The following is a 26,859-nucleotide window of genomic DNA, read 5'->3' on the forward strand; positions in this document are numbered from 1 at the left end:
GAATTTCACCCAAAAAGGCCTCTGAAGCTTACCTTCTGTCTTCAGTTCCTTAAATTGCCTGCCCTTCCTCTCCCTGTTCTTCCCCGACTGAGTCCAGTGTCCTGTCTCCCACCTCCCACACCCCCTGCTCTAATGTATTTGCTCCTTTTTTTTGTATCCCCAGCACTTAGCAGAGTGCTTAACACATAGAGAGCATTTAATAAGTGTTTGATCAGTAAAATTAAACTCATTCCTAAAGAAGCATTCATGTTCTAATGTACTTAAGTAAGAATTTTCTTACTACTTTGTGGGTAAAAGGAAAATTTTCATTCCTCTTGAACATAATAATGTATCTACATTCTCACCTTTTACAGCAAGATGTGAGTGAATTCACCCACAAGCTCCTAGATTGGCTGGAGGATGCATTCCAGCTTGCTGTTAATGTCAAGTGAGTATTAAGATTTTGACTTTGCCATCCCTTTCTTTCTCCATCCCTACTTTTCCCCTAGAGAATTTCAATTTTTTATGAACTAGGATATCTTGAAAACTTATCCTAACTGCTTTCTTGGGAGAAATAAATTATTTTCACCAGCTCTTATAGATTTTACTACCCACAGATCATTGACAGTCAAAATTGCCTCTTCTCTCAGAGATGATAGCTTTCCCCTTCTGATATTCTTTGACCTCATAGTCCCTGGCTACTGCTTTAAAACAGCTACCTCCCATGTTACACACAGATTAATCTATGGTGTGAACATAGTAGCATTAATTGTAGTTGAAGACATTAATTTAGGCATTAATTTATAATATGTAACTATTCCTAGGTTACTCCTATTGGGTGGGGATTGGTGAGGGTGGTGGCAACATTAGCCATTTCAGTTTTGACAGAAATGAAATTCCTGATTAGTAACAGATGTCCCTCTCTTATCCAGGTACTAGGAAATTGATCCCTAAAATTCTTTGACTCCCTAGGTGAAAATGTGTATATTAGAAAAGCAGCCTTACGAACAGCTACTCACTTACCAGTAACAATTTAAACTAGGCAAGTAGGAAGGAGTCTGGTTTTCATTTTGTATCCTGTGTCCCTTTTGGGGTAGAAGACACATGAGGAAAAAGATATGTTTGTTTGAAAGGTTTCACAAAAGTGATATATTATTTGTTTTATATGTTGCTCTTTTGGGGTTGGTAGAAATTAAATAATTTTCACCTTTAAATGATGGGAGGGCTTAATGTTATGGACCATATGATAAGAATTCTCTGTCTTTTTGTAAGCAGCAGTCCTAGGAACAAATCTGAAAACCCAATGGTTCAGCTTTTCTATGGCACTTTCCTGACTGAAGGAGTTCATGAAGGTAAATGCTGTGTTCTGATTGGTTGTCACTTCTGGATCTCTGATTTGTGATCTGGAATATAGTATTGCAGGTTCTAGGTGAAATTATCTGATTAAGAACATCTTTTATTATAGTTTTTGTTCCTCAGAGGTTTTAGTCCTATACAAAGCCATATTGTCCTGGGAAGGACACATTTTAAGGACCTTCTGCTTTGGGAAAATTGTTAATGTCCTCCACTGGGGACTTATTTAAGCTGCATGCTTGCTACAAAATATTAAGTGACTTCTACTTCCTGATTCACCAGAAATTATTCCAATTCTCAGAAGATTCTGTAAAATAGTGTTTTGGGGACCAGAAGGCAGATGATGTAGGTAAGGTGTTTTGTTTTTTTTTTATGTCCAATTTTCTTCCAGGTAAGACCTTTTGCAACAATGAAACCTTTGGCCAGTATCCCCTTCAGGTAAATGGTTATCGGAACTTGGATGAATGTTTGGAAGGAGCCATGGTAGAGGGGGAGATGGAGATGCTTCCTCCTGATCATTCAGTGAAGTATGGACAAGAGGTTAGTTTGATGTTTTTATTTGCTCTGCAAAGGACAAAGTGTCAGTCAAATAAGGCTGAGGTCTTTGGAAGGGGACTCTTTCCTTTCACTTAATAAAAACCTATCATTTTGCTTGATACTTAACAGGTTTTGAGCAAAAGTCATACATTTGAGTCAGTGAGGATGAATATTTTTGGCAGAAAAATTGCTTATTATAAGTGAGAGATTTCTTTAGCCATTTAAAAATCATATACTACATCTCATGCTTTGAGTGTGATCCAGTTTTTTGTTTTTTTTTTTGAAGCCAATCTTTACCTAAATAGGGAGAACCTATTACCTCCATATTTTTGGAGGGTAAAAAAGTACGTGCTTAACTCTTTAGAATATTTTTCCTATCACCTTTTTAATATTAAATTCTCTTGCCAGTATTTTTTTATCATTATTTTTTTAGGTGATAGATAATGAAAGAGAGGTAGGGGGTGGTAGTGAGAAACATGAGATAAATTCAAGACCTCAGATCAAGCTTCCAGTGCCGGCATTAAAGGCACTTTTCATTTATTTAGCCACAGTATTGAAGAGTCAACTCAGTTACTATAAGAAAGAAAAAGAAGCTTTCTTGACATAATGTAGGGAAACCCACAACAAAGCCTTAAGGAAACATTTATACAACAAGATTAGAAATGGAATGTCATTCACGGGATACTTGGAACTTATACCTCCCTAGATTTTCAGAAAAATGTTTCCTAATATTGATGAAGACCTATCATTCTAAAATGCTTTGTGGCTTATACCATGTATGCAATCTTTGTGTCCTTGGAAACACTTGAAAGTAATGTTGTTAAGATATTTAGCGATCTGGAGGTCTTTCATTCAAGGATATAGGTATCCTTAAATGACTGGAAAAATATCCTGTGTGCTTAAGTTTAATTTCTGTGGTGATTATAGAATCCTTATATTGCCTAGATTCAATATTTTGTTTAAGGACAAGGTATCTGCAGGGAAAATAGTAAGTTTTTGCTCAGTTATTAATATCTTTATCCAAGTGAAGCTGTGACTTGCTATATACTACATTAAATAGAACGTGTCCTTTTGTAATTGTCATTCTTGTGCTATGAACACATGGCAATCATCAAATATTTTTTAATAATTTTGATAAATTAAGTGTCTCCCACCACCATCGTCAGATAGCACTATAGGAATTGAAAGAGTTGCCAGAAGTTTGAACAGTGAGAAATAGCAATTATTTATGCCTGTTTGCACGTTACATTCCCAATATTTCCCTCTTTATCCTATTGAGAGACAGACTTGCACTTATATCAGTGTCTGATACCTTTTGAATGTCTGCTGCTTTACAAACTAGCCTTAGCTACTTTGTATACATCCATTATCTTTGTATGAATCCATGCTAGTTCATCCATCTCCTAGTTATATTGGATAAATGATAACCTGCATAAAATGGAACTTATAGTAAATTCTTTCTTTTGAGAGATATTTAACTTCTTCATTGAGTGAGCTCCATTATAATAGACCATTTCCTTGGATATTTGAGGAAGAGGAGGAAGGTCCTTCTCATGTCTGTTTAGCAGGAGTTCTTTAGTTTTAAAGAAGAAAATTTTGGGAGGTATATGATTGTTGATGTTAAATATGAACATTGCTCTTTTCTGAAATTGATTTTTCTTTTCCTTTTAATTTCTGTTTCTGACAGCGATGGTTTACAAAGCTACCTCCAGTGCTGACCTTTGAACTCTCCAGATTTGAATTTAATCAATCCCTAGGTCAACCAGAGAAAATTCACAATAAGCTGGAATTTCCTCAGATTATTTATATGGATAGGTGAGGCTCTCCATTCATTTGTCATTTACTATTTTGCAGACTACCTTTGTGTTGAATTCCAGCTATAGAAATAAATATACTTTAAGTGAAGAGTTCTTACTCCATTTGGGAGGGAAAAAAGAAGCAGGTAAAAATGGAAGCCAAGGTAGTATGTGTATGTACTTAAAATACAACTTTGTTCTTTTTATTTCCTGAAAGAATTACTACTTAGAGGAATTTTAAAATATTGATGTGAAGCATATTCATGAGATTATTATTTTCTTAAGTTACTATAATTTCGGTAGGTATATGTATAGCAGCAAAGAGCTTATTCGAACTAAGAGAGAACACATTCGGAAGTTGAAAGAGGAAGTTAAAGTTCTGCAGCAAAAGTTGGAAAGGTAAGCCATCTGCAGCTTAAAAATCAAGAACGTAAACACTCTAAATGATAACAGTCATAAGCTGTTAGTTTACATTGCCAGACTTAGTTTAGAGATTTTTTTTTTTTATTGCTCTGCAGCATCAGAAATAGCTGTATGGTGTTGGATGGCTGTGTTGGATGTTTTTCCCCCTGATTAATAAGCTTAAGAATTTAAAAGTTTGGTTTAAAATTTTACAGAGAAAAAATAGTTAATGCAGAGTTGTATGTCTTAACTGTTGTTTTTTCACAATGTTCAAGAAAGAAGTTATAAATAGATGTAATATTTTAGAGAATCTAAACCCTATCCCTTTCACTGTACAAGTGAGGAAAATGACTCTGAGGGTAAGGATGTAGGATTGGCCTAAAGTCACACAAAAAATGGCAGAGCCGGAACTGGAACCCAGGGCTCCTAGTTTCTTTACTGCTACTTTTACAAGCAAAGCAAAAGATCAAAACAGTTACATCACCTCATGCCATGTCCACCCATTCCCATCCCATAACTGTTAAACCCTGGAGTTTGCTGACTGAATGACAATCAGGATTTGCTATTGGAACGAAAACAGGTATAAATATTAGAAAGAATAGATAAGAAATCCTTCAAATTAAGACACAATCATAACTCGATTTTGCATGGGGTTCAATTATCATTGGCATTGCGAAATCATTGCATTCTTTCTCTAGACCAGCTTCATTGTTTTGCCTTTTCTGACAACTCTAATGAAGTGTTTATTTCTCTTTGAGATATTTAACTCCCTCCCATCAACGTAGAACCACACTGTGCTGTACCAGCAATATGGGACAGCTGACGTAGTTACTTAGAGAGTAGGAGCCTGCTTGAAGTACTCTGAATTTCTTTACTCATCTGTGAGGTATATGAAAAATTGTGTTGGTCATCATGATCTTGTTCTTCAGAATAGCTTTCCTTCTGGATATTTTTCCCAGGCTTCTATCTATGTCCTCCAGATATTTATTGTGCTTTGATATGAGCCTTTTTATTGGGTCTCCACAACAATGATCCTGAATTTGTTTCAGAAAACATAGCAGCAGAAAACACAGAGCAACTTTGGCTGTCAAAGCATGTGTTTGTGTTGTTTCCTAGGTATGTGAAGTATGGCTCTGGCCCGGCTCGATTCCCCCTCCCTGATATGTTGCAGTACGTCCTTGAGTTTGCCAGCACCAAACCTGCTGAGGAAGCGTCTCACTCAGGCTGTGCTTCATCTCTCCACTGCCCCATTTCTGACCTGACAGCCAATAAAAGGTGATTGAGCTTCTTGTGGTGGTAGGGTGTGGTGTTATGCTATTAAGTAATTCAGAAGCTGAATCATGGGTGGACTGAACAGAATTCTAGACTTGGGGTTCCAAAGCTGCTATATGTTCTCAGTTCCAGTCCTTCCACAGATTAGTCATATGGCCATGACCCTGAGCTATATGCCACCTCCTGGCATCCACCCATGTGGGTTGAGGGTTAAATGAGATGATGCCCAAGAGTGCCATACGAGTGTCTGGATAAGATGGAGGGAAGCAGCTGCTCGCATGGAGTTACTGGCTGACCTTGTGCCACTTGTATCACATGAGTCTATTTCTCTGTCTGTGAAATATGGGGAAAGTGATTGACTTGGCCTGTCTGAAAAGGAGTGTTGTGAGGACCCAAAAAAATAATTGAGGTTATGGCTTTGAAAACTTATAATGTACTTTATGGGAGTGTAGGATACAGAGAATAAGCATTTACCTAGCATTTACTATGTGCCAAGCAATTTACAAATATTATCTCATTTGGTCCTCACAATAACTCCAGGAAGTAGGTGCTGTTATTATTTCCATTTTACAGTTGAGGAAACTGAGGCAGGCAAAGATTGAGTGACTGATCCTGGGTCACACAACTAGTAAATGTTGGAGGCTAGATCTTAACTTAGTACTTCCTGACTCCATACCCACTCTGCTACCTAGCTGCCTCTTTAGTGTGTATAATATGGGGGTTGGCAGACTTTTTCTGAAAGGACCAGATAGTAAATATTTTAGGCTTTGCAAGGCAAGAGGCAAAATGAAGATTATTGTGTAGGTACTTATGTAGGTACAAGACAGAAAACTAATTTCCACAAATTTTTTATTGATGAAATTCAAAATATAATAATAGTTAAGTATGATTTTATATTTTTAATGTATAATTTATTTTTCAGTTCTTAACATTCACTTCCACAAAAATTTGAATTCAGAATTTTCTCCTCATCTTTCACCACCCTGCACCCCAGGACAGCATGTACCCCATTCACCCCTCCCTCCAGTCTGTCCTCCCTTCTATTACCCACCCTTCTTCCACCCCCTTCCCCTCTGTTTTCCTGTAGGGCAAAATAGATTTCTATACTCCATTGCTTATGTAGCTTAATTTCCAGTTGCATACTAAAACAATTTTTAACATTCATTCTTAAAGCTTTGAGTTCCGTATCTCTCCCTCCCTTCTCACTCGCCCTTATTGAGAAAACAAGCAATTTAGTATAGGTCATACATTTGTAACAGTGCAGAGCACTTCCATAATAGTTATGTTGTAAAAGACTAATCACATTTTCCTCTGTCCTATCCTGCCCTTCATTTATTCCATTCTCTCCTTTGACCTGTCCTCCCACAATAGTGTTTGCTTCTGATTATCCCTTTCTCTAATTTGCTGTCCCTTCTATTATCTTCCCTCTCATATCCCCTTCCCCTGTTGAGTATGATTTAAAAAAAAAAACCAGATCTACTGATGAGAAGAATGGGATTTAGTGGGGGGATGCAATAGCATTTCGAGTGGAATTCAGTGTTAGTATTCCTGACCATCAAAATCAGTTGCAAATGTTCATCTGTTAATGCTGATCTGTAATGAAATACTAACTTATTTCGTCTTTAAAAATGTCTTTTCACACAAATAGGTACTGCCATATACTGATATCAGTCCATGTGTATATAATTTTAATTGAGTCTCTTCATCTCTTAGAAGGCATTTTTAGAATTCTATTAGATTCTTCTCTTGGTGCTTGCCTTTTAATGTGTAATTACATTGCAGATTAATTCCAATTGAAGGTTAGGTGGTAATTCCTTAATTGCACAGTTCAGTGAATGCCCAAATGTAGAAATTTCTTTTGCACTTACATCAGGGTCTGAAAAACATTGCTGGAACTATAGATTAAGTTTGGAAAATATATCTGCTGCAAATTTGTGTGAGAATGGAGGTCTTGCTTCTTATTTTACTTTTGTCTGAATGGGAAGGGTCAAGTAGCTTGATATTACTTGTTGTGATTCAGACAATATTAGTTGTTGCTTTCAAACAAATTAACCTCAGTTTGATACAAATTTCATATGTAAGCACTGTTTTGCCTTAAGAAACATTATTAGGATCTGCAGCAGAAGCTAATTTCCAAAGCTATTCAGTGTTCTAATAATAGTGTTTAAGGCAGTGTTTCTCACTCAGAAAAATTTCAGTCTCAGCCCTAAGTTCAAACAATTATAATACACCATTTTTTCTTCTTGTTTTGAATTAATGGTACACACTGATAATAATGTGCGCACACACACACACACACACACATACACACAAACTGTGGAGTTAAAACTGTCATTGCTATTTGTAGTGTGCCCAGCAGCAGTGTGAAGAAATTAGAGCTTCCCATGCAGTTTATGTTATAACTATTCGACTCTACTATAGACAATACGTAGACAAATGAGCATGACTATGTTTCAATAAAACTTTATTTATGGACCCTGAAATTTGAATGTAATATAGTTTTCACATGTTATGTGATATTATTTTTTTGATTTTTTTTCAACCAATCAGAAATATAAAGACTATTCTAAGTTTGTGGGCTGTACAAAAGCAGGCTGGAGTTCACTGATGCCTGATTTAGTAAATTTTTTAATGTCTTTAGTATATTCTCCTGGGGAAAGAAGACTGAAAGGTTTTTTCCCTCATTTTTTATGGTATTTTTTTAATTCATTTTTGTTAATAATATTTTACTTTTTCCCCAATTACTTGTAAAAACAATTTTTAATGTTCGCTGTTTTTGAGTTCCAAATTCTATCCCTCTTTTGCTTCTCTCACCTCTTATTGATAAAACAATCTCATAATAGGTTATACATGTGCGGTCATGTAAAATATTTCCATATTAGTCATCCTATGGAAGAAAATTAAAAAAAGAAAGTGAAAAATAGTATACTTTGGTCTATATTCAGATGCCATTAGTTCTTCCTATCAGGTGGATAGAATGTTTCATTATGAGTCCTTTGGAATTGTCTTGGATCATTGTATTGCTGAGTCATTCACAGGTGATCATCATACAGTATTATTGTTACTTTGTACAATATTTTCCTGGTTCTGCTCACTTCACTCTGCATCAGTTTCTGTAAGTCTTTCCAGGTTTTTCTGAAAGCATCCTGCTCATCATTTCTTATAGCACAATAGTGTTCCACTATACAGTCATATATCACAACTTGTTCAGCCATTTCCATCTGATAGCCATCCCCTCCATTTCCAGTTCTTATCCTTGGGTAGTATTTCTTAATACTGAAGCTAGCTAAAGCTAAATTTTGATAGCTATCCCAAGCACTAATGAGAAGCTACATTTTTTTTTAGTATCTATAAATTTGTATTGGTTTTGGACAGCAGTGAATAACCACTAAACAAATAAGGGAAATTTCATTTCAGCTTCTGATCCCGTATTGTACAAATACTTCAGTTTTCAAGCCTATATCTAATTTGGTTTGAAGGAAGAGTCTACTTTAGAAAGTTGAATCTTAGAAGCTTTCCAGTTGGTTCTCTGAATATTCCATGAAGTAGTCTTAATAGAAAAAGAAAGCTACACTGTTACTTCCTGAATAAGTTATTTTAGTTCAAAACTACTTCTTGAAAAGGAGTCTGATCTTTTTTTTCCCCTTTAGTATTAGAGCAGAAGAATATTCTGGCAAAGTTGAAGCTCCTGTGCTGTCTTTGGAAAAAGATAATTTACTGCAAACTGATCTGATAAATAAGCCATTTACATCTTCCCGACCTTCAGTGAAAATGCCTGAGCACCCAGCTCCACGAACAATCACTGAGGAGGAAATGAACTTTGTTAAGACCTGTCTCCAGAGATGGAGGAGTGAGATTGAACAAGATATACAAGGTTGACTGTTTTGCAACTTGTTAAGCAGTTACTTTTTATTGGTTTAAATTTTGTTTAAGTTAGAAGGAAGAAGATAATTTGGGTCATGCATTTAAGATATACTTCCTGTCTGTGCCAATGTCTTTCCTGCATAATTTTTGTTGTCCTCACTATCTAACCTGTCTTGTTCTTTGGTTTCTTTCTGAATGTAGTATACTTTAAGTAAGAGTTTTTAAATTTAATCAACTTATATTAGTCAAAGATGTTTTCTGTAATACTTTTGCATTTGAAATTCTCTCTGCAGTTTAAGTTGGGCTGGTTTTTATTTTGTCCTTGCCTTGTGAAATTTATCAAATTGTGAAAAAAAAAAGTCTCTGACTCAGATGGCTCCCAGATTTGTAATGATACTCAGTCACCTCAAGTTTCATGGAGATTACCAGTCAATTGAACTCATATGGGCAGAACCTAGTCAGACAACAAGAATTTACTAAGTTCCTACAATGCGCTAGGCCCTGTGCTGAGCAATGGGAATACAAAAAAGAGTAAAAGACAGTTCCTGATCTCAAGGAGCTTACAATCTAATGTGGGAGGCAACTTGCAAACAACTATGGACAAGCAAGATGTACAGGATAAATTGGAGATAATCAGCAGAAGGAAGGCACTAACATAAAGGGGATATGGAAAGGTTTCTTATAGAAGGTGAGAGTTTAGCTAAGACTTGAAGGAAGCCAGGAAATCAGAAGGTCAAAATGAGAAAATTCCAGGTATGCAAAACAAGCAGTGAAAACCCTCAGAATCTCGAGATGGAGTGTCTAGTGTGAGTATCAGCTAGAAGGCCATGTCACTGGATCTCAAGAGAATGTAAAGGGGAGTAAGGAATAAGAAGACTGGAAAGGGAGGAAGGGGTTGGATTTTAAAGGGCTTTAAAAGCCAAGTGGAGAATTTTTATTTTTGATCCTGGAGATTACAGGGAATCATTCGAGTTTATTGAATAGGGAGGATAACTTTTGCTTTAGTAAGATCAATATGACAACAGAGTGGAGGATAGACTGGAATGGGAAGAGAATTGATTCAGGGAGATTAGGCAGCAGGCTCTTGAAGTAGTTCAGGAGTGAGGTGAAGAGGGCCTGTACTATAGTGATGGTGGTGTCAAAGGAGGGAATGGGGCCTATAGGAGAAATGATAGGAAAGTAGAAACTACAGGACTTAACAACTGATTGGATGGGATTAAGAGAATTGAGATAGAGCAAGTAGTAAAGGATGACCCCTAGGTTATGAATCTTGGAAGGATGGTGGCACCTCTGTTAGTGATAGGGAAGGTTTGGGGGGTGGGGGCGGAAAAGATAATTTTAGTTTTTCAACATGTTGAGTTGTAGATGTCTACAAGACATTTAGTTCAAATATCCAATAGTCATTTAAAGATCTAAGACTGGCAATCAGAAGAGAGTTTAGGGCTGGAGAAATAGATGTCAGAATCAACTGAATGGATATGATAGTTGAAAGCATGGGAACTGATGAGCTCACCAAGTGCAGTAGTATGCAGGGGGAAGAGAAGATAGTTCAATACAAAGCCTCAGTAAAGGTGACCTGGGTGAAGATCCAACAAAGGAGACTGAGAAGGTCATATAGGTGGAAGAGAACTGGTAGATAGTAGCGTTCAAAAGTCTTAAAGAGAAGAGTATGAAGGAAAAGAGGATGATCAACAGTGTTAAAGGCTGTAGAGAAGTCAGGAAAGATGAGGATTGAGAAAAGGCCATTGGATTTGTCGATTAAGAGATCATTGGTAACTTTGGAGAGAGCCATTTGGGTTGAAAGAACCCAGACTATGGATAACTAACCACTGTCTTCATAGAAGAAAAGTGATGCAGTTGATAGGAGATGGAATGAACTATGATAACTCTGAGCATTGAAATGTCTTTTTTCCAACAGACCTAAAGAACTGCATTGCAAACGCTACCCAAACTATTGAGCAGATGTACTCTGATCCCCTTCTTCACCAGGTAGGGTAAGGCGAAATAGAAAAATACAACTTTGTGAAAGTTTGGTGCTTTTGGCTGCTACAAAAACAAGATTTGTTAACGTGTTTTTTAATTTGAAATTGCATGTTTCAAAACCAATACCTCAGTTCAGTCATATGGTGTTATCTTAAAACACATAAAGGATTGCTGGCAAGTATTATATACTTTGACTTCTTTCAGGAAATGATACCTCAAGTAAAATTAATTTTAAAAGACTCAGAGACAGAGACTGTCATAACTACATTTTGTTGTCACCTCCTTATTCACTACCATTAAGGTATCAGTTTACTCTCTGGACATGAAAGGAAAAAAACCTCACTTTTTTCCACTCCTACATTTTCCCCTGTCAGACGAATAATTCTTCAACCAGGGAACTTTGCAGAACTTGTGTGACTTTAGACATAAATACCATGTGTTCAGGGAAATTCATTTTCACTGTTCCCATTGATAGTTCTTCACACTGTCTTGATGACTCCATAAATATTTGGCAATTCTTTGAACCATTAGAATGAAACTTAATTTGGTTTTCTGTTCTCTTTAAAATACTTGACCTTAGCATGATTGTACTTACCTAAATACATGAAAAGATGAATAATTTTACCATTGTGTATATACTTATTCCACTGACTTGATATTAATGAATAATTTAATGAATTGGTATGGCCAAAAATATTAATTTCTTTATAGCCAGCCCTTTGTGCCTTTTTAAACCTAATTATGCTGATCTTCAAACAATAGATCTCCTGGGTCTACATTTAAACTCTTGGTGGGAACTTGAGAGCTCACATTACCCTGACATAATCTTCCAACAATTCCAGGTCAGTCCCATAGCAGGATTAGTGGAGGACTTCAGTGACAGAGCATTATTGTAGTTCCACAAATTGTGAGGATTCTGTATTTTTCAAATGGGAGGGTTTTCCCCTCTACTTACAGAAGAAATTCAGAACTTAAATAGCTGGCTCAGAATGAAATCTAGTAACCTGAAAAAATAGGGACAGAATCAAAAGAACAGCAGAATTTGCTGCATGTCTCTTCTCTCCTGAGAGTTTTTCCAGAGTGAGCAGATAGGTGTCATTCTGTGTTCTGAGGATGAAGGCCAAAGCTCGCAGTAATTGACAGCAGTAGACAGATCTAGGTTAGATCTTCGATTTTGGGTATTCCATAAGATGTAGACTTTTTTTGTCTGTTTGTTTGTTTGTGTTTAGCCAAGAAGATACGTAAATATTGAAACATTAAGGAATGTGTCTAGCAACTAGGAATGTCCCTTTGGATTTTAATAACTATTGAAACATTGGAAAATCTCTGCTTAAAATTATGCAAGAGTCTGGCTTTTGCTTTTCAGGTGCCTTACCGTTTGCATGCAGTTCTGGTTCATGAAGGACAGGCAAATGCTGGACATTACTGGGCCTACATTTATAATCGACCCCGAAATATTTGGCTCAAGTACAATGACATCTCTGTGACTGAATCTTCCTGGGAAGAACTTGAGAGGGACTCCTATGGAGGCCTGAGAAATGTTAGTGCTTACTGCCTGATGTACATTAATGACAAGCTGCCCCACTTCACTGCAGGTAACACCAGTCAGCAAAGTGCAGTATGTTGTGCTGCCTAGGGGAGGGGAACAGGTTTGGTCTGTGGCCTTCTTTACCTTTTTATATGACAGAGTCTTATTGTGGTGAACATTTCACTTTTGATTTCACAAGAGACATTTCCATAACATATTTGAGGGTTTTTTTCCTGCATCATATAAACCTATCATATACTGTACATATGTGGGGAGCATTTTGCTTATGTATCATATTAGTCTCTTTGAGTTACCTATGTAAAAAGGTTATGAAGGGTAGGGAGAATGGATACTGACAGAAATCAACAGATCTTTGATGATCACAATTGCATTATGAAGGCATAAATAGCTACTGGTAAGAATTATTGGATTAAATGACTCCTCATTGCTGTTAGTATATTAAATGAAGTCATAGGCGTTTATTAAGTGCCTCCTGTGTGCCAGACACTGTGCTAAACACTTCAGAAGTGAAAAAGAATTGCTGCTGTCAAAGAGCTCAATCTAATGGGAGTGACAGCATGCAAACAGCCATGTACAAACAAGTTCTATACAAAAGAAATTGGAGATCATTAACAGAGGAAAGGCACTAATATAAAGGATGACTGGGCAAGACTTCTTGTAGAAAATGGGAATTTTGCTGAGCCTTGAAGGAAGCCAGGAAAGCCATGTGGAGGGAAGAGAATTCTAGGCATAGAGGACAGTCTCTCAGAGTGGGAGATGGGGTGTGTTGTGAGAGGAACAGCAAGGAAGCCAGTGTCACTGGATTGAGGGGTATAAAGAGTGAAAAGACTGGAAAGGTAGGAAAGGCAGATTTTGAAGGTCTTCAAAAGCCAAATAGGGAATTTTATATTTGATCCTGGAGTTAAGAGAGGTTTGTAACATGATCACTTTCACTTTAGGAAGATCACTTAGAGTGGAGAATGGGGGAGTTTGAAAGAGAGTGAAAATAAAGGATGACTCCTAGGTTATAGACCTTGATGACAAGGAGAATTGTGGTACCTTCAGCAATAATAGGAAAGTAAGGAAGAAGGGAGGATTTGGGGATGAAAAATACTGAGTTAAATTTTGGACATGTTGAGTGTAAGATATAGGCAGGTGCAGATACAAGGCTGGCAATCAGGAGAGAAAAATAGATCTCAGAATCAAATTAATAGACATTATAGTTGAAACCATGGGAGCTGATAAGATCACCAAGTGAAATAATGGGGAAGAGAAGATGTCTTAGCACATAGCCTTGGGTATCACCCATGGTTGACAAATGTGACCTGCATGAAGATCCAGCAAAGGAGACTCAGATTTATAATTACATGCTTGATTTATTTTGATATTATGGAAGCAAACAGAATAAAAACTTTGCTTGTTGCCAAGATTAGTCAATAGCAGCTAGAGAGAGTTGTTTCCATGTAGGCTTTTTTTCACATTACATACAGCGTGGTATGAAAAGAGCAAGTCTGGAGTCAGGATCTTAGTTGGAATCATATTTCTGATGTTTGCTCCTTGAGTGGCCTTGGGCAAGTTACTTAATTTCTTTGGACTTCAATTTCTTCCATCTCAGAACTAAAGGGCTTGGACTAGATGCCTTCTGAAGTTCCTTCCAACTTTAGACATGTGATCCTATGGGTCCTTGGTGTCATAATTTATCATGTTTGGGTTTTGGTGAGTTTGTAATTGTTTACTCTCTAGCAATTGTATTTCTGGTAGTGCTTGTCTCAGACTGAAAGCAATGCAAATGATTTATTGGGTTTTAATTTAAGTATGTCATCATATAATTTTTGATAATTAAAAATATAAATATTTTGAAAGATTACTTTTCAGTATGGAAGCTCTGGTCAGATATTATAGGATAACTTAGTAGTTTCTTGATTCCTGGTGTTTGTAATGTTCTCACTAACTTGCTAGCCCTGGCTATTTCAAGCCCTTTCTCTCCCATCACTTTTGCTTGGTGGTATTAGTGGCAAATGTAGTAAATTGTGAAAACTGACACCATGTGATTGATGCAGTTTCTTTTTGTACCTAAAGGAAAAATAGTTTCTTTTTTTTTATCATTCTCTTAACAATTTGCTGTATCCTGCAATTAAGACTTCTTGTTTCCCTGATGATCTTCTCTTGTCAGTAAAGCTGACTTGCACTGATTTCATTTTGGTCTACCTCAGAAGCAGCAGCGACTGAGCCAGATCAGATGCTGAAAGAGGTGGAAGCTTTGTCTGTAGAACTTAAGCATTATATCCAAGAAGATAACTGGAGATTTGAACAGGAAGTTGAGGAATGGGAGGAGCAACAGTCCTGTAAGATCCCTCAGATCGAATCCGCTACCACCTCTGAGTCACAGGATTTCTCAGATACTTCACAAGGTGCCTAAGAAAATTGTTCATACCAGTCATATTTTAACACCTGATATTCTAATGAAGTAAGCTGGACCTCTGACTCTCAGTAAGCTAAGTGAGACCACAGGCATTTTGATGCCATTTTGCATTTTGTTGCTTATTTCACAATATGATAGTTCAGAGATGATGAAACTCATATGGCTTAAATGCTATAGAGAGATTACTTTTCCTACTTGAACATTAGCTTCATTAAATATAAATTCGCAGTACCAGAGTATAGTCTCTGAAAGAGAAATGGTAGCAAAAGACTAACTGCCCAGGTCTTCTGTGGTTATACTTCTCTGTTAACTCAAACTATATTAAAAACTAATTAGGTTTAATAGCTGTGGATTAAGAATATTATTTTCAAAAGGTGATTTGTGCCTGGTGATGCCTGTAGGAAGACCAGGAACTTGTGATGTCTTGAGAAGTATGACTCTGCATTGTTAAGTACCTTTAAAAAAAATCTACCCATGGGGACTCTGAAATGAATAATTTCCTCATTACTAGTTCCCAGGGGGACATCTCTTCAGATGCAGGATGGTTAGGGAAGTGGATTGTTAAACTAGGTTCTGGTCCTACTTGGTTTTATCAGAAGGCTTCTTGATTTCCTTTGTTGTTTAGTGCTTATACCTTTTTACAAATTTCTCATCAGAGCCATCCCTGACCCCTTCCCATGGTGTTCGGTGTTTGTCATCTGAGCATGCTGTGATTGCAAAGGACCAGACAGCCCAGGCTATTGCCAACACAGCTTATGCCTATGAGAAAAGTGGCGTGGAAGCGGCTCTGTCAGAGGTAAATGTGTATTCGAAATACATCCCTGATGCACTACTTAGTGTTGTCCAACACATTCCTGCTTTTTATAAGTTAAGACCTTCATTTTCTTATACATCTGTAAATCTATCTCTTTGCCATCTTTAACCACTCCCTCCCTCCCCCATCTGCCTTCCTGTTTTTTCTCATTCTTTTTCTCCCTTTTCTGCTGCTGCAGCTTAAGGAAGCTGAGCCAAAGAAGTCCAACCCCCAGGAAACAAACTCTGCAGATCAGTCAGAGCAGCTCCAAGAGGCTAATGCGACTGAGTCTGCTGGCCAGCCTAATTCTCAGGTCTCTGAAGTCGAGATTCCCAGTGTGGGAAAGATTCTGGTTAGATCTGATGCAGATGGATATGATGAGGAGGTACACGAGATGAGTGCAGGACTTAGCTGTTGTCTCTCCTTAGTCTCACTACATTTCTGTTTTTGTGTGGCTGAGTGTGTTTTTTTAAGGATTTTAGAAAGAACGTAATTTACCTTTCCTTAGGGTAGCAAGTGCAGATAGGGTAGGAAGGCCCTATTTTGCCCTTATAATAATAATAATCACACATTATAACATGTAGTTATAACTAAAATAGCTGATGACCAACTTCCTTCTTTACTTACATGTCTTCTTAATGCACATCAGACCATGTATGGCTGCATTCAAATCCCCTGCATAATCTCAATAGGTTATAGAGGGCATTTGATCACATTATCTTGGACAGAATGGACAAAAAATCCTCTCAAGTGAAGGATCTTTGTTCTTGGTTCTACTATGATTCCTCCTTAGTCAAAGCTTGACTTTCCCCTCACATGCCCAGTATCCAAAATAAAAGGGAGAGCACGTGTAAACTGTAGATGCTTTCTAAAGTCAAGGGAAGCACAAAGAATCCCATAATATTCATCTTTGATCTCCTTTTCAATCAAAACTGCACTCAGATACACAATTCCAGCCCTCAGATTTCCATTATCTTGTGAATGGAGTTTTTGATTCCTAATCTTCTCAAGGCTTTGGTTTTATTTTACAAGGACATCTTTTGTGCAGCCTCTCATTAGTCTCCAGGTTGTTGTAAATGATTTGTTTATCTTATTGGACTTTGTAATCTTGGAGTATTCACAATACACAGACTTAGAGTTCCAAACTGGAATGGTTGCCTCAGATACTTCCCCTGTGTGAAGCTATAATTTTGTCTGGATTTCTAACAGTGCTATAATGGGGGTATTTTTAGTATTGTACATCGTCACTTGGCTTTCTAAATTAGAGGGAGTACATAGGAGTAGCTAGTGTGACTTTGGCAAAGGCTTGACATTGTGTAAAGGGATGGGGGCAGTGCATGACAGGGACGTGTATGCGTATGGCAAATGTGTGTGAAACTTGTAGCAGATTTCAGTTAAATTGCTCTACTTCGATTCAGGTCTCTGTTCAGCTTTCTTTTACAAATATTCTTTTGAACTTTTCTTCTGCCCTCTTTCTTTCTTTGTTTTGTACCTTCTTGTGCCAGGTGATGCTGAGCCCCGCCATGCAGGGGGTCATCCTGGCCATAGCTAAAGCCCGTCAGGCCTTTGATCGAGATGGGTCTGAAGCAGGGCTTATAAAGGTATCTCTGCTTTTTAATTCTAACCTTTAACATTCAACTGGTGTGGTGTTTATGCAGCAGTAGAGAGCAAGAGAAGTTGTAATTACAAATGTCTTTCTACCTTTCTACCTGTCCATCAGGCTGACATGATAATGATCTTTCTTTTATTTGCATTAATGTAGATTCATTAAAGCTACTGATTGAACAGTGCTACACTATGCTAAAACTAAGGGAAATCCATTTGTTTGATCTATGAAATAGATTTTTTTTCCACATCTTAACATTTCTAAGTAATTTGAGGGATGTTGAATAGATGAGAGAGTGAGTTGGCACAGTGGATAGAATTTTTGGACTTGGAGTCAAGAGGATCTCGGTAATGTGACTCTGATACGTATGTAACTCTGGGAAAATCACAAGTAACTCAACCTCTTTGTGCCTCAGGCAACCCTCTAAGACAAGTTATATTTGAGTGATGGTGCATTCCAACATATATGAACTCAAAAGACCTCCCACATTGTAAGTTTTTGGTGTATTGATTCTTAGATGGGTAATGGTCACAATTTCTTAAAGGATATGGGTAAAATTGAAGCATAAACAATTACATTTTTCTAAAATCTGAGGAAGCTTGGTGCTTGCCCCAAAGCATTTTAAACCAAACATTTGCAGTTCAGAGGACTTTGTGAAAAAGATGAGTTTCCTAGAATACTTTTTGATACTACTTGAGAATTGCACTTACTTTTCTTTATAATAACCTGCCAAAACTAAATAGCTTACATATGTCATACTGAACATTGTCACATTTATGATCATTCATGGTTAATTTGTTCTTTACTCATAAGAAATGCTGGCCTATTGGATTCATATTTCTGTGCTCAGATCTGTGTTGGACTTTCCACTAAAAAGCCTGTCCCTGTTTTGGCAGGCATTCCATGAAGAATATTCCAGGCTATATCAGCTGGCCAAAGAGACTCCTACACCTCACAGTGACCCTCGACTTCAACATGTCCTTGTGTATTTTTTCCAAAATGAGGCCCCCAAACGAGTGGTGGAGCGGACTCTTCTGGAGCAGTTTGCAGATAAAAACCTCAGCTATGATGAAAGGTTAGAGGGTACATAGGAGAAACACCACCTATTCCTTGAGTGACTTGTAGCATATTGGGGTGACTGATTAGTTTGCACTTTGCTTTCTCATTTCTCTGTATTCTCTGTCAAAACAGATCAATTAGTATCATGAAGGTGGCTCAAGCTAAACTAAAGGAGATTGGTCCAGATGACATGAATATGGAAGAATACAAGGTAAAATCTTCTTCTCAGAGTATTTGTAAATCAGAACATTAAACACTCTTAGTGGTAACTGATGCAGATCTGATTTGAACTTGGAAAGGGTTCCATGTTCCCTCTAACTGATCTTTTTTTTCTTCATGTGGTTTTCCCAGATAGTAATTTAAATTTTCACTGAAGGATAGGAAATAGCAGCTCTGTTCCTCTCTCTTCCACTTACTGTTGTGTGCCCTTGGACAAGGTCATTTTATTTCTTTGAGTCTTCATTCCCTCATTCATAAAGTTAGTTCATTAGACTGGATTTCTAAGGTTTTATAGTGTTCGATGATTTTTTTCTAACAGAGCAGCCCTGATGTTAATCTACACCTTCTGTGAACTTGAATTCAATTTTATGGTCTAGATTTCTGGGAAAGGCCTTCTAATGAGCTGTAAAATGTTAAGCTCTAATAAATAAAACATACTGTGATTTAAAGTGATTTTTTTGGTAATAAGGTTAGTCCATTTATTTTTTAGATGATGACCCACAGAGAAATCTTTTTTGTTATAGCTCTCAATTCTGTACTCTGGAGGCAATTCCATCCAACTAAAGAATAAACTTCACCTGAGACTTACTTGATTTGACCACTGCATTGAACCATTCAGTCACATATTAATCTCTTCCTTTGATTAGCTAAAGCTGAATGAGTATTTTATGAATGACTGGGAGTTCTCACATTCTGACATCTTCCTACAGCTGAATGGTCTATGCCAACATTTAAAAGTCTGCTCCTGAATCCAAGGCTGGATGTGCTTGTCTGTTGTTGGAAGTTAAGGAAATAAAATCTGAAGCCCCACTGCAAACTAACTGTAAAACATTAGACAAGTCATTTAATCTTACTAGGCATCATTTTATTCATTTATCAAATTGTGGACTATAAGAGCTAGATTAGATGATCTCTAGGGCCATTTTCATTGCTAAAATTAACAACCACCTCTCAACGTGTCGAGAGGCTTTGTACTTCCTGGTGTTCTTTGTGGGCTGTTCAGTGGTCATCAGTGGAAAGAACAGGAAATAAAATTGCTAAGATTAAACTTTCTTCTGAATTTGATGATTTTTGCCTGAAGAGTTTTTTGGGTTTGTTTTTTTTTTTTTTTTTGCTGTTACCATGCTGGAAATTATATGCTTTCCTGGTGATTTAAAATGTTACTGATATTTATTTCCTTTACAGAAATGGCATGAAGATTACAGTTTATTTCGAAAAGTATCTGTGTATCTTTTGACGGGCCTGGAACTCTATCAGAATGGAAAGTATGTTTGCTTTTTGTTTGCCATTATTTGTACTTGTAACCCCTAATACCAAGCACATTGTCTGGCATGAAGTAGGCAGTTAATAAATACTTGCTGGTTGATTGATGATAGTGATACTTTGAATCCTCACCCATGAATGTCATACATAGCAGCACTGCATCTCTCCCTCATTCTAGGTGACAGTGGCACCTTTGGTCTCTTTATTCTGGACTTCAGGAACAACTCAACATGTCACAAATGCTCTCTTTTTTCACTCTTTAACTATTAGTAGATAAGACTGGGCATACTTTGCCTTCACTAATTATCAAATTGGCTGTGATACATCCCAGGCTTTCTTTATAATAACTGAGAGTAAACTTAGAAAGCAAATCATAAAATTCTATATCTGGATAAGACCTTAGAGATTACTGAGTCAAAGTCCTTCATTTTACAGAAGAAGAAATTAAAGTGTTGTAATTTTCTTAAGGCTGTAGCTACTTTATGGAAGAGCCAGAACCAAGTATCTTGACTCCTAGTCCAATATTATTTCCTTTTACTCCATGTTGCTTCCCTTCCTACTACACTCCTTTTCTTCCCCTCCCTCCTCCGAAAATAGAGACAAACCCCAAACTAGTTATTTATCTGAGCTTTTGTAAAGTTTAAGTTTTAGATAAGGGGACATTGAGCATTTCAGTCATTAGTTCTCCATCATCTTCTAGGTGTCATGAAGCTCTTTCCTACTTGGTGTATGCATACCAGAGTAACGCAGCCCTGCTAATGAAAGGGCCTAGCAGAGGAGTGGAGGAATCAGTGATCGCTTTGTATCGAAGAAAATGCCTTCTGGTTTGTATTATTTTTGATTGTGAGGCTTTGAGATTGCTAAATTATTTTTTTAACTTTTCACATTTCTGTTTCCTGCAGCAAAAAAAAAAAAAAATAACAACTATCTTCCAAATAGATTTTAGACTTTCTCAAGAGATTCTCTACTGAAGAAGCAATTTATTTTGTGTTTATACTTATTTTTTTATCACCCCTTTTTACCTGCAACAAGATAAGAGCACATTCATACCTATTAATTTATTGGTCTTTTCTCAATCCCCACTTTTCTTAACCTCTCTGCAGCCTTTGACACTCTTTGCCTTGATTCTCTCTTTGGTTTCATGACAGTGCTTTTCTCTTGGTTTTCCTACCTGTCCCACTGCTCCTTTTTTAATCTTCTTAGCTGTATATTTTAGCCATGGATGATCCTGCAGAGTACAGTTCTGTGCCCTCTTCTCCCTCTATTGTATTTCACTTGTTGATCTCATCAGCTTTCATGGTTTCAGTTATTATCTCTATGTAGGTGACTCATAGATCTACTTGTCCAGCCCTAACTTCTCTCCCAATCTCCTCATAATCCCCTATTGGATATCTCCAATTAGTTGTCTTTTAGACATCTTAAATTCAACAGATCCAAAACTGAACTCATTATCTTTCCCTCCAAAACCCTCCCCTCTTCCTGTCAAAGGTACCCCCATCTCAGTCACCCAGGCTCACAATCTAGGTATCATCCCTCAGCTCCTCATTCTTACCTTCCGATATCATTTTCAAATCCAGTAGTTTCTACTTTCACAACATCTCTGGAGTAGGCTCCCTTTTTTTCTCTTACACTACTACCACCTTGGTGCAGGCCCTCATCACCTCATATCTGGTGGCCTGTTGGTGAGTCAGCCTGCCTCAAGGCTCTTCCCTCTCTCATCCATCTTCCATCCAGATGTTAAATTGATCTTCTTGAAGTTTAAACTCGACTATGTTGCCTTCTATATTCACCTAACTCCAGGGATTCCTTTTTACCTCCAGGATCAAATATGGAATTCTTTGTTTTTTAAAGCCCTTCATAACCTAGCTCCTTCCTATCTTTCCAGTCTTCTTACACCTTCCTTTCTTCCGTATTCTCTGTGATCCAATGACACTGGCTTCCTTACTGTTCCTCTCACAAGATACTCCCAAAACTGAGAGTTTTTACTTCCTGCCCCCATGCTGTAACTCATCTCTCTCTTCTGAATTTCCTGGCTTCTTTCAAGTCTCCACTGAAATCCCACTTTGTATAAGAAGTCTTTCCTCATCCCTCTTAATCTTAGTGCCATCCCTCTGAGATGATCTCTAATTTATTCTTTCTGTATCTTGTGTGTTCATAGTTGTCTGCATATTGTTTCACCCATCAGATTGTGAGCTCCTTGTTAGCAAGGTTTGGTTTTTGCCTTTCTTTTTATCCCCAATGCTTTGCACAATGCTTGGCACATAAATAATTAATAAATGCTTGTTGACATGTTGACAGTTTATTGAAATGACCAAAAGGATTGCTCCTGGACTACTTCCCTGTTTTAAGATGTTTACCTTAACAGCCTGGTCAAGATAGTGGACATTGGACTAAAGCAAGAGTTCTCCAAGTGTGATCTCGAGAGCCCTAGCAGTTCCCAAGACCCTTTCAGGAGTCTTCAAAATCAAAACTGTTTTTATAATAATAATATTAAGGTGCTTTCATTTCTAATATGATAAATATTGATAGATATTAACCAGTTTAACAAAAGCTATGTGAGGTGTCCTCAGTAGTTTTTAAGAGTGTGATGGGGTTCCCTTTGCAGAAGTAGGAGGCCTGCAAGTGTTACAGCACATCATCAATACTTTCAGACTTTCTGATCTATGGTGCAGTTATACTAATTCTTTCCTTCTCCTTTTTCTTACTTTAAAAAGTACTCTTATATGGAATGGCTTCTTGGAAAGGGGAAAGATTGGGGCAGTATATGGTGATGTAAAAAAACAAAACATGTTAGTAAAACTTAAGAAAAAATGTAAAAGGGGTCCTGAGACCCAAAAGCTTGAGAATCATTGCACTAGAGTGAGTTGTAGTGACTGATAGGAAGCATTAAACTCTAAATTAGTACTGCTGCTCTACCTATGTCATGTGGCATAAAAGATGCATCTCCAGTTCAGGCTTCTTTTGAATTCAATGGCTATAAAGAAACATCTCCTCTTTTCCCCAATAGGTGCTTGTCATTAAGAGAAATCTAAAAATGATTGCTAATTGCTTGTTCTCAGCTTAGTTGCATTTTCTAGTACCTTGGCAGACTTTTCCTTAACATGAAGTTCAGCCTTTCTTCTGCTTCTCCCTTGTTAATAAATTAAATAAAAGAGTGTATTAAAAGTGGTGAGATCTATCCATTCATTGAGTCTACTGGTTTTCCTTGAATTTTGGAATCCAGTGTAGCTATTATTTGAACACTTTGGAGTTGAGATATAGGTCTTTATTGAACTGGTAGAGCTGAATTTTTCTCAAGCATGGAATGTAAATGTTTGTCTGCCTGAGCCTTCCAGACTAAGAGGGTACATTTTCTCTATATGTGGTACATTTGTGATCTGAGGCCTTGAAGAGGCAGTTTAGACTTTAATTCATTAACATTTAACTTCTTCCTGTCTTCTCTTTTAACTATAGAAACTGAATAGTATGGCAGCTTCTCTGTTTGAAACTAATGAGGAGCTTAATGTGACTGAAGGCATCAATGTAATGAATGAGTTGATCATTCCCTGCATTCATCTCATCATAAATAATGACATCTCAAAGGATGACTTGGCTGCTATTGAGGTCATGAGGAACCATTGGTGCTCTTACCTGGGGCAGGATATTGCTGGTAGGTGGTTTTTTAGCTCTTCATCTGATTTCTGAAAGCAGTTGAGGCTTACAAAGGTCAGTGAGATGACCTTTGTTCACCCTTGGCAAGAGAACACCAGGTTTCTTTTCAAGCATCTAACTGCCAGGGCCTGAACTCCCTAGAAATTTAACAGCTCTGTAGATTAAATGTTCCATAGATCAACTATAAAGGATACGAAAATATAATACATGAGCTTGGCCCTTGAGTTTACTGATGAAGTGCCTGTGTCCAGATGCGTTACCCAGAAGTTAACAACTTAAATCAGTTCCTACTGTGATGAGTTCAAGAAGAGCAAATTAGTAAAGGCACTCTCCTCTTACCCCAATTGTATCTTGGAGTTTTAGGAAGAGGGCCAGAAATCTTGCCATCTTTAGCAGAGTTAGGGGAACACTGGTATATGGGGGGAAAGGCTCAGCAAGTTTGAAGCTATTTTGTAAATAGAAAAAGCATTGAATTGACCTCATCAATTATATGGAAGTATCTTTTTATGAATTATAATGATTAGAAACTATTTCTTTCCCACGCCTTCAGATTTTATTTAAATCATATGTGATATAGCTTTACTTAGGTTCCTCTTTTTAATCATTTGAAAGAAGTCTGTACTGTGTGACATATTCATGCTATGGAATATGAAATCCATTAACCTGCAAAATGAAGAATGAGGGATTTTGTCATTAAGACTGGTTATAAAATAGGAGCGTTTTTCTGGGGGGTAGAAGAGAGGAAAGCAATGAGTTCTGGTTCTTTTGTGGTTGGAAAACAAACTTTTACCCAGAGGTTGGCCCATGGTAGTTGTTAATTAATTTCAGAGAGCCAGTTGTTCCCTTCCAAAAAGCAAAGCACTTGGAGCTTTGACTCCATGCTTGTGCTTTTAGGTACTCACAGGAGTACCTTTGGAGATCTCATAGTAGAGTCACTAGTCCAGGGGTGGGAAACCTGCAACTTCACAGAACAAATCTCCTTAAGAAAAGGATTTGTTCTGTGAAACTTACACTCAATCAAAAGGCCACATGTGGCCCAGAGGCCACAGGTTTCCCAACCCTGCAGTAGTCTGTTGACTCTTCATCATGGTTCCTTTTTTTTGTCTGTTGATTTAACCACTAACTCTTCCTCCACAGAAAACCTCCAGTTGAGGCTTGGGGAGTTTCTTCCCAGGCTTTTAGATCCCTCTGCGGAAATCATAGTCTTGAAGGAGCCTCCAACCATCCGTCCCAACTCTCCCTACGACCTCTGTAGCAGGTTTGCTGCAGTCATGGAGTCCATCCAGGGGGCTTCAGCTGTGGCGGTGAAGTAAACCTCTTACTGCTCATGGCCCAGCATGGTCTCTGGTCACCCAGCTGCTGCACAGAATCGTGTTGTCACAGTTTTCACCTCAGGGAGGGAAATAGTTGGACAAGTGAGATTTGGATGCAAACCCAACTGTACTGTGTGTGTAGAGGATTAAAAGCAATATTGCACTTTTAGGTACACAGTTTTAAGAGCTCTTCTACAACAAGGGGCAAGAACCACTACTAAGGTCACAGCTTCTTACAGGGGACTTCACGTGCCTCTTGTACGTACAAAAATGCTTGGGCTTGTCTAAGCCACTTGCCACTTTTTTAAATGTCCTCCAGGCGTAAATATTTTTGACAGCAGAGTAGAAGAGTGATTCAGAGCCTAACTCAGATGAGCAGCTACCAGTTATTTTATCAAATATGCACAGTAGACACCTTTAAAATCCTTAATAGATAGATAGAAATATCTCTTAAAAGAGAAAAATAAACACATGCCAGTATTCTGACAGAAATCAGGATTGGGTTGCTGAAGAGCTATTGGCCTCTAGGTGTAGGGTAGCACATAGAGCTACTGTGCATGTCACTGATTACTGGCAAGTCACAAAGGGAAGTTGCCTCCTTATTTTTTCCCCTTTTTTTGAAATAAGTCAGAAAACCTCACACTTGGCTCTGATTGAGAGACAAAAGCATTGACAACTGTATGTGGAACAGCATTTAAAGCTTGACTACCCACGATAATATTTTGATGATAGTTTACCATTTAGAGATTTTCTAGCATCTGGAAATATTTTATTGATATCAATAGTAGGTGTCCAGGGTGGATGCAAGCACAAATGAACATTTTTATCTTTTTTTCTAAAACATGGGGATTGTGGAAGAAAAAATTCCTAGTTGACCATTTTTAAAAGTCCCCTGTTTGGGTATTGTGTTTTAACCAAATTGTAAGGATAAATGGCTAAGAGATGGGAGGGAAGAACACTTGATACAACTATGCAGATTTTATAAATGTGCAATAAAAGCATTTGTTTTACTTCTAGTGTGTAATGTTTCCTTTGCTTTTTTGAACCTAGAGTTCAGCAGTTCTCCAGCTTTTGGGTCTTACAGTCCCTTTACGCTCTTAAAAATTATTGAGGATTCCCACCCACTATTCTCCCAAAATGTTTTTTTTACTAGTCATATAGTTTATTAAAAGTAACCTTTTAACACAAACAAAAACATACCATTTCAACAGTGTATTGGCAGTGAGAGAGGTCATAGCCAACATCGCTTAGCACCAACAGCTTTAACATCTGACTCCTCCAACACATTAGATTGAGTTCTTTCAGGATGGAAGTTAAAATTAATAAGGAATTCCCCACAGAATAAAAGCAAAAATCACTTCTCTCAAAATGTATCTTCAGATTCTCTCAAAGATTGCAGCTACCTCTTCACGTCTCACACAGTTTTTTTCCTAAATGACGGTCCACAATAGTATATTATTTTAAAATAGATTTCTTTGTTCCTTTCTCATTTTTTATTTTCTTAAATTATATTATATTTTTTTCCAAATATATGTAAAAAAAGTTTTCAATATTCACTTTTATAAGATTTTGATTTCCAAACTTTTTTCTCCCTCCTTTCCTCTGCTCCCTCCTTCCTAGGATGGCAATCTGATACAGATTATCTATGTACAATCAAATATATTTTCCCATTATTGATGTTGTGAAGGAAGACTCAGAGCAAAAGGGAAAAACAGGAGAAGGGAAAAAGAAGAAAATAAAAAAGTGAAAATAGTATGGTTTGATCTGCATTCAGACACCAGAGTTCTTTCTCTGGACGTGAATAGTAGTTTCCATCATA

General features: G+C 37.4%; 1 protein-coding gene across 4 annotated transcripts in view; it reads left to right on the forward strand.

Annotated features, from left to right (window-relative positions):
• USP28 (ubiquitin specific peptidase 28) overlaps nucleotides 1–26,056 on the forward strand; it is a 70,356-nt gene extending 44,300 nt beyond the window's left edge. For 2 of the 4 annotated variants that reach the window (XM_072611067.1, XM_072611068.1), the window contains exons 8-26: nucleotides 354–427; nucleotides 1,255–1,331; nucleotides 1,724–1,872; nucleotides 3,557–3,684; nucleotides 3,969–4,064; nucleotides 5,184–5,342; nucleotides 8,990–9,213; nucleotides 11,122–11,192; nucleotides 12,553–12,781; nucleotides 14,928–15,125; nucleotides 15,793–15,932; nucleotides 16,129–16,314; nucleotides 17,435–17,530; nucleotides 18,432–18,610; nucleotides 18,727–18,805; nucleotides 19,999–20,078; nucleotides 20,777–20,900; nucleotides 23,530–23,725; nucleotides 24,865–26,056. In XM_072611067.1, coding sequence (XP_072467168.1) covers nucleotides 354–427; nucleotides 1,255–1,331; nucleotides 1,724–1,872; nucleotides 3,557–3,684; nucleotides 3,969–4,064; nucleotides 5,184–5,342; nucleotides 8,990–9,213; nucleotides 11,122–11,192; nucleotides 12,553–12,781; nucleotides 14,928–15,125; nucleotides 15,793–15,932; nucleotides 16,129–16,314; nucleotides 17,435–17,530; nucleotides 18,432–18,610; nucleotides 18,727–18,805; nucleotides 19,999–20,078; nucleotides 20,777–20,900; nucleotides 23,530–23,725; nucleotides 24,865–25,040 — 2,661 coding nt within the window. In that variant the 3' untranslated portion in view covers nucleotides 25,041–26,056. The remainder of the gene's footprint in view (nucleotides 1–353; nucleotides 428–1,254; nucleotides 1,332–1,723; nucleotides 1,873–3,556; nucleotides 3,685–3,968; nucleotides 4,065–5,183; nucleotides 5,343–8,989; nucleotides 9,214–11,121; nucleotides 11,193–12,552; nucleotides 12,782–14,927; nucleotides 15,126–15,792; nucleotides 15,933–16,128; nucleotides 16,315–17,434; nucleotides 17,531–18,431; nucleotides 18,611–18,726; nucleotides 18,806–19,998; nucleotides 20,079–20,776; nucleotides 20,901–23,529; nucleotides 23,726–24,864) is intronic. The other 2 variants (XM_072611069.1, XM_072611070.1) reach the window with 2 other exon arrangements.
• The last annotated feature ends 803 nt before the right edge of the window (nucleotides 26,057–26,859 follow it).

Source organism: Notamacropus eugenii, chromosome 5, assembly GCF_028372415.1.
Source record: "Notamacropus eugenii isolate mMacEug1 chromosome 5, mMacEug1.pri_v2, whole genome shotgun sequence".
In the NCBI taxonomy this organism is placed as follows: Eukaryota; Metazoa; Chordata; class Mammalia; order Diprotodontia; family Macropodidae; genus Notamacropus; species Notamacropus eugenii.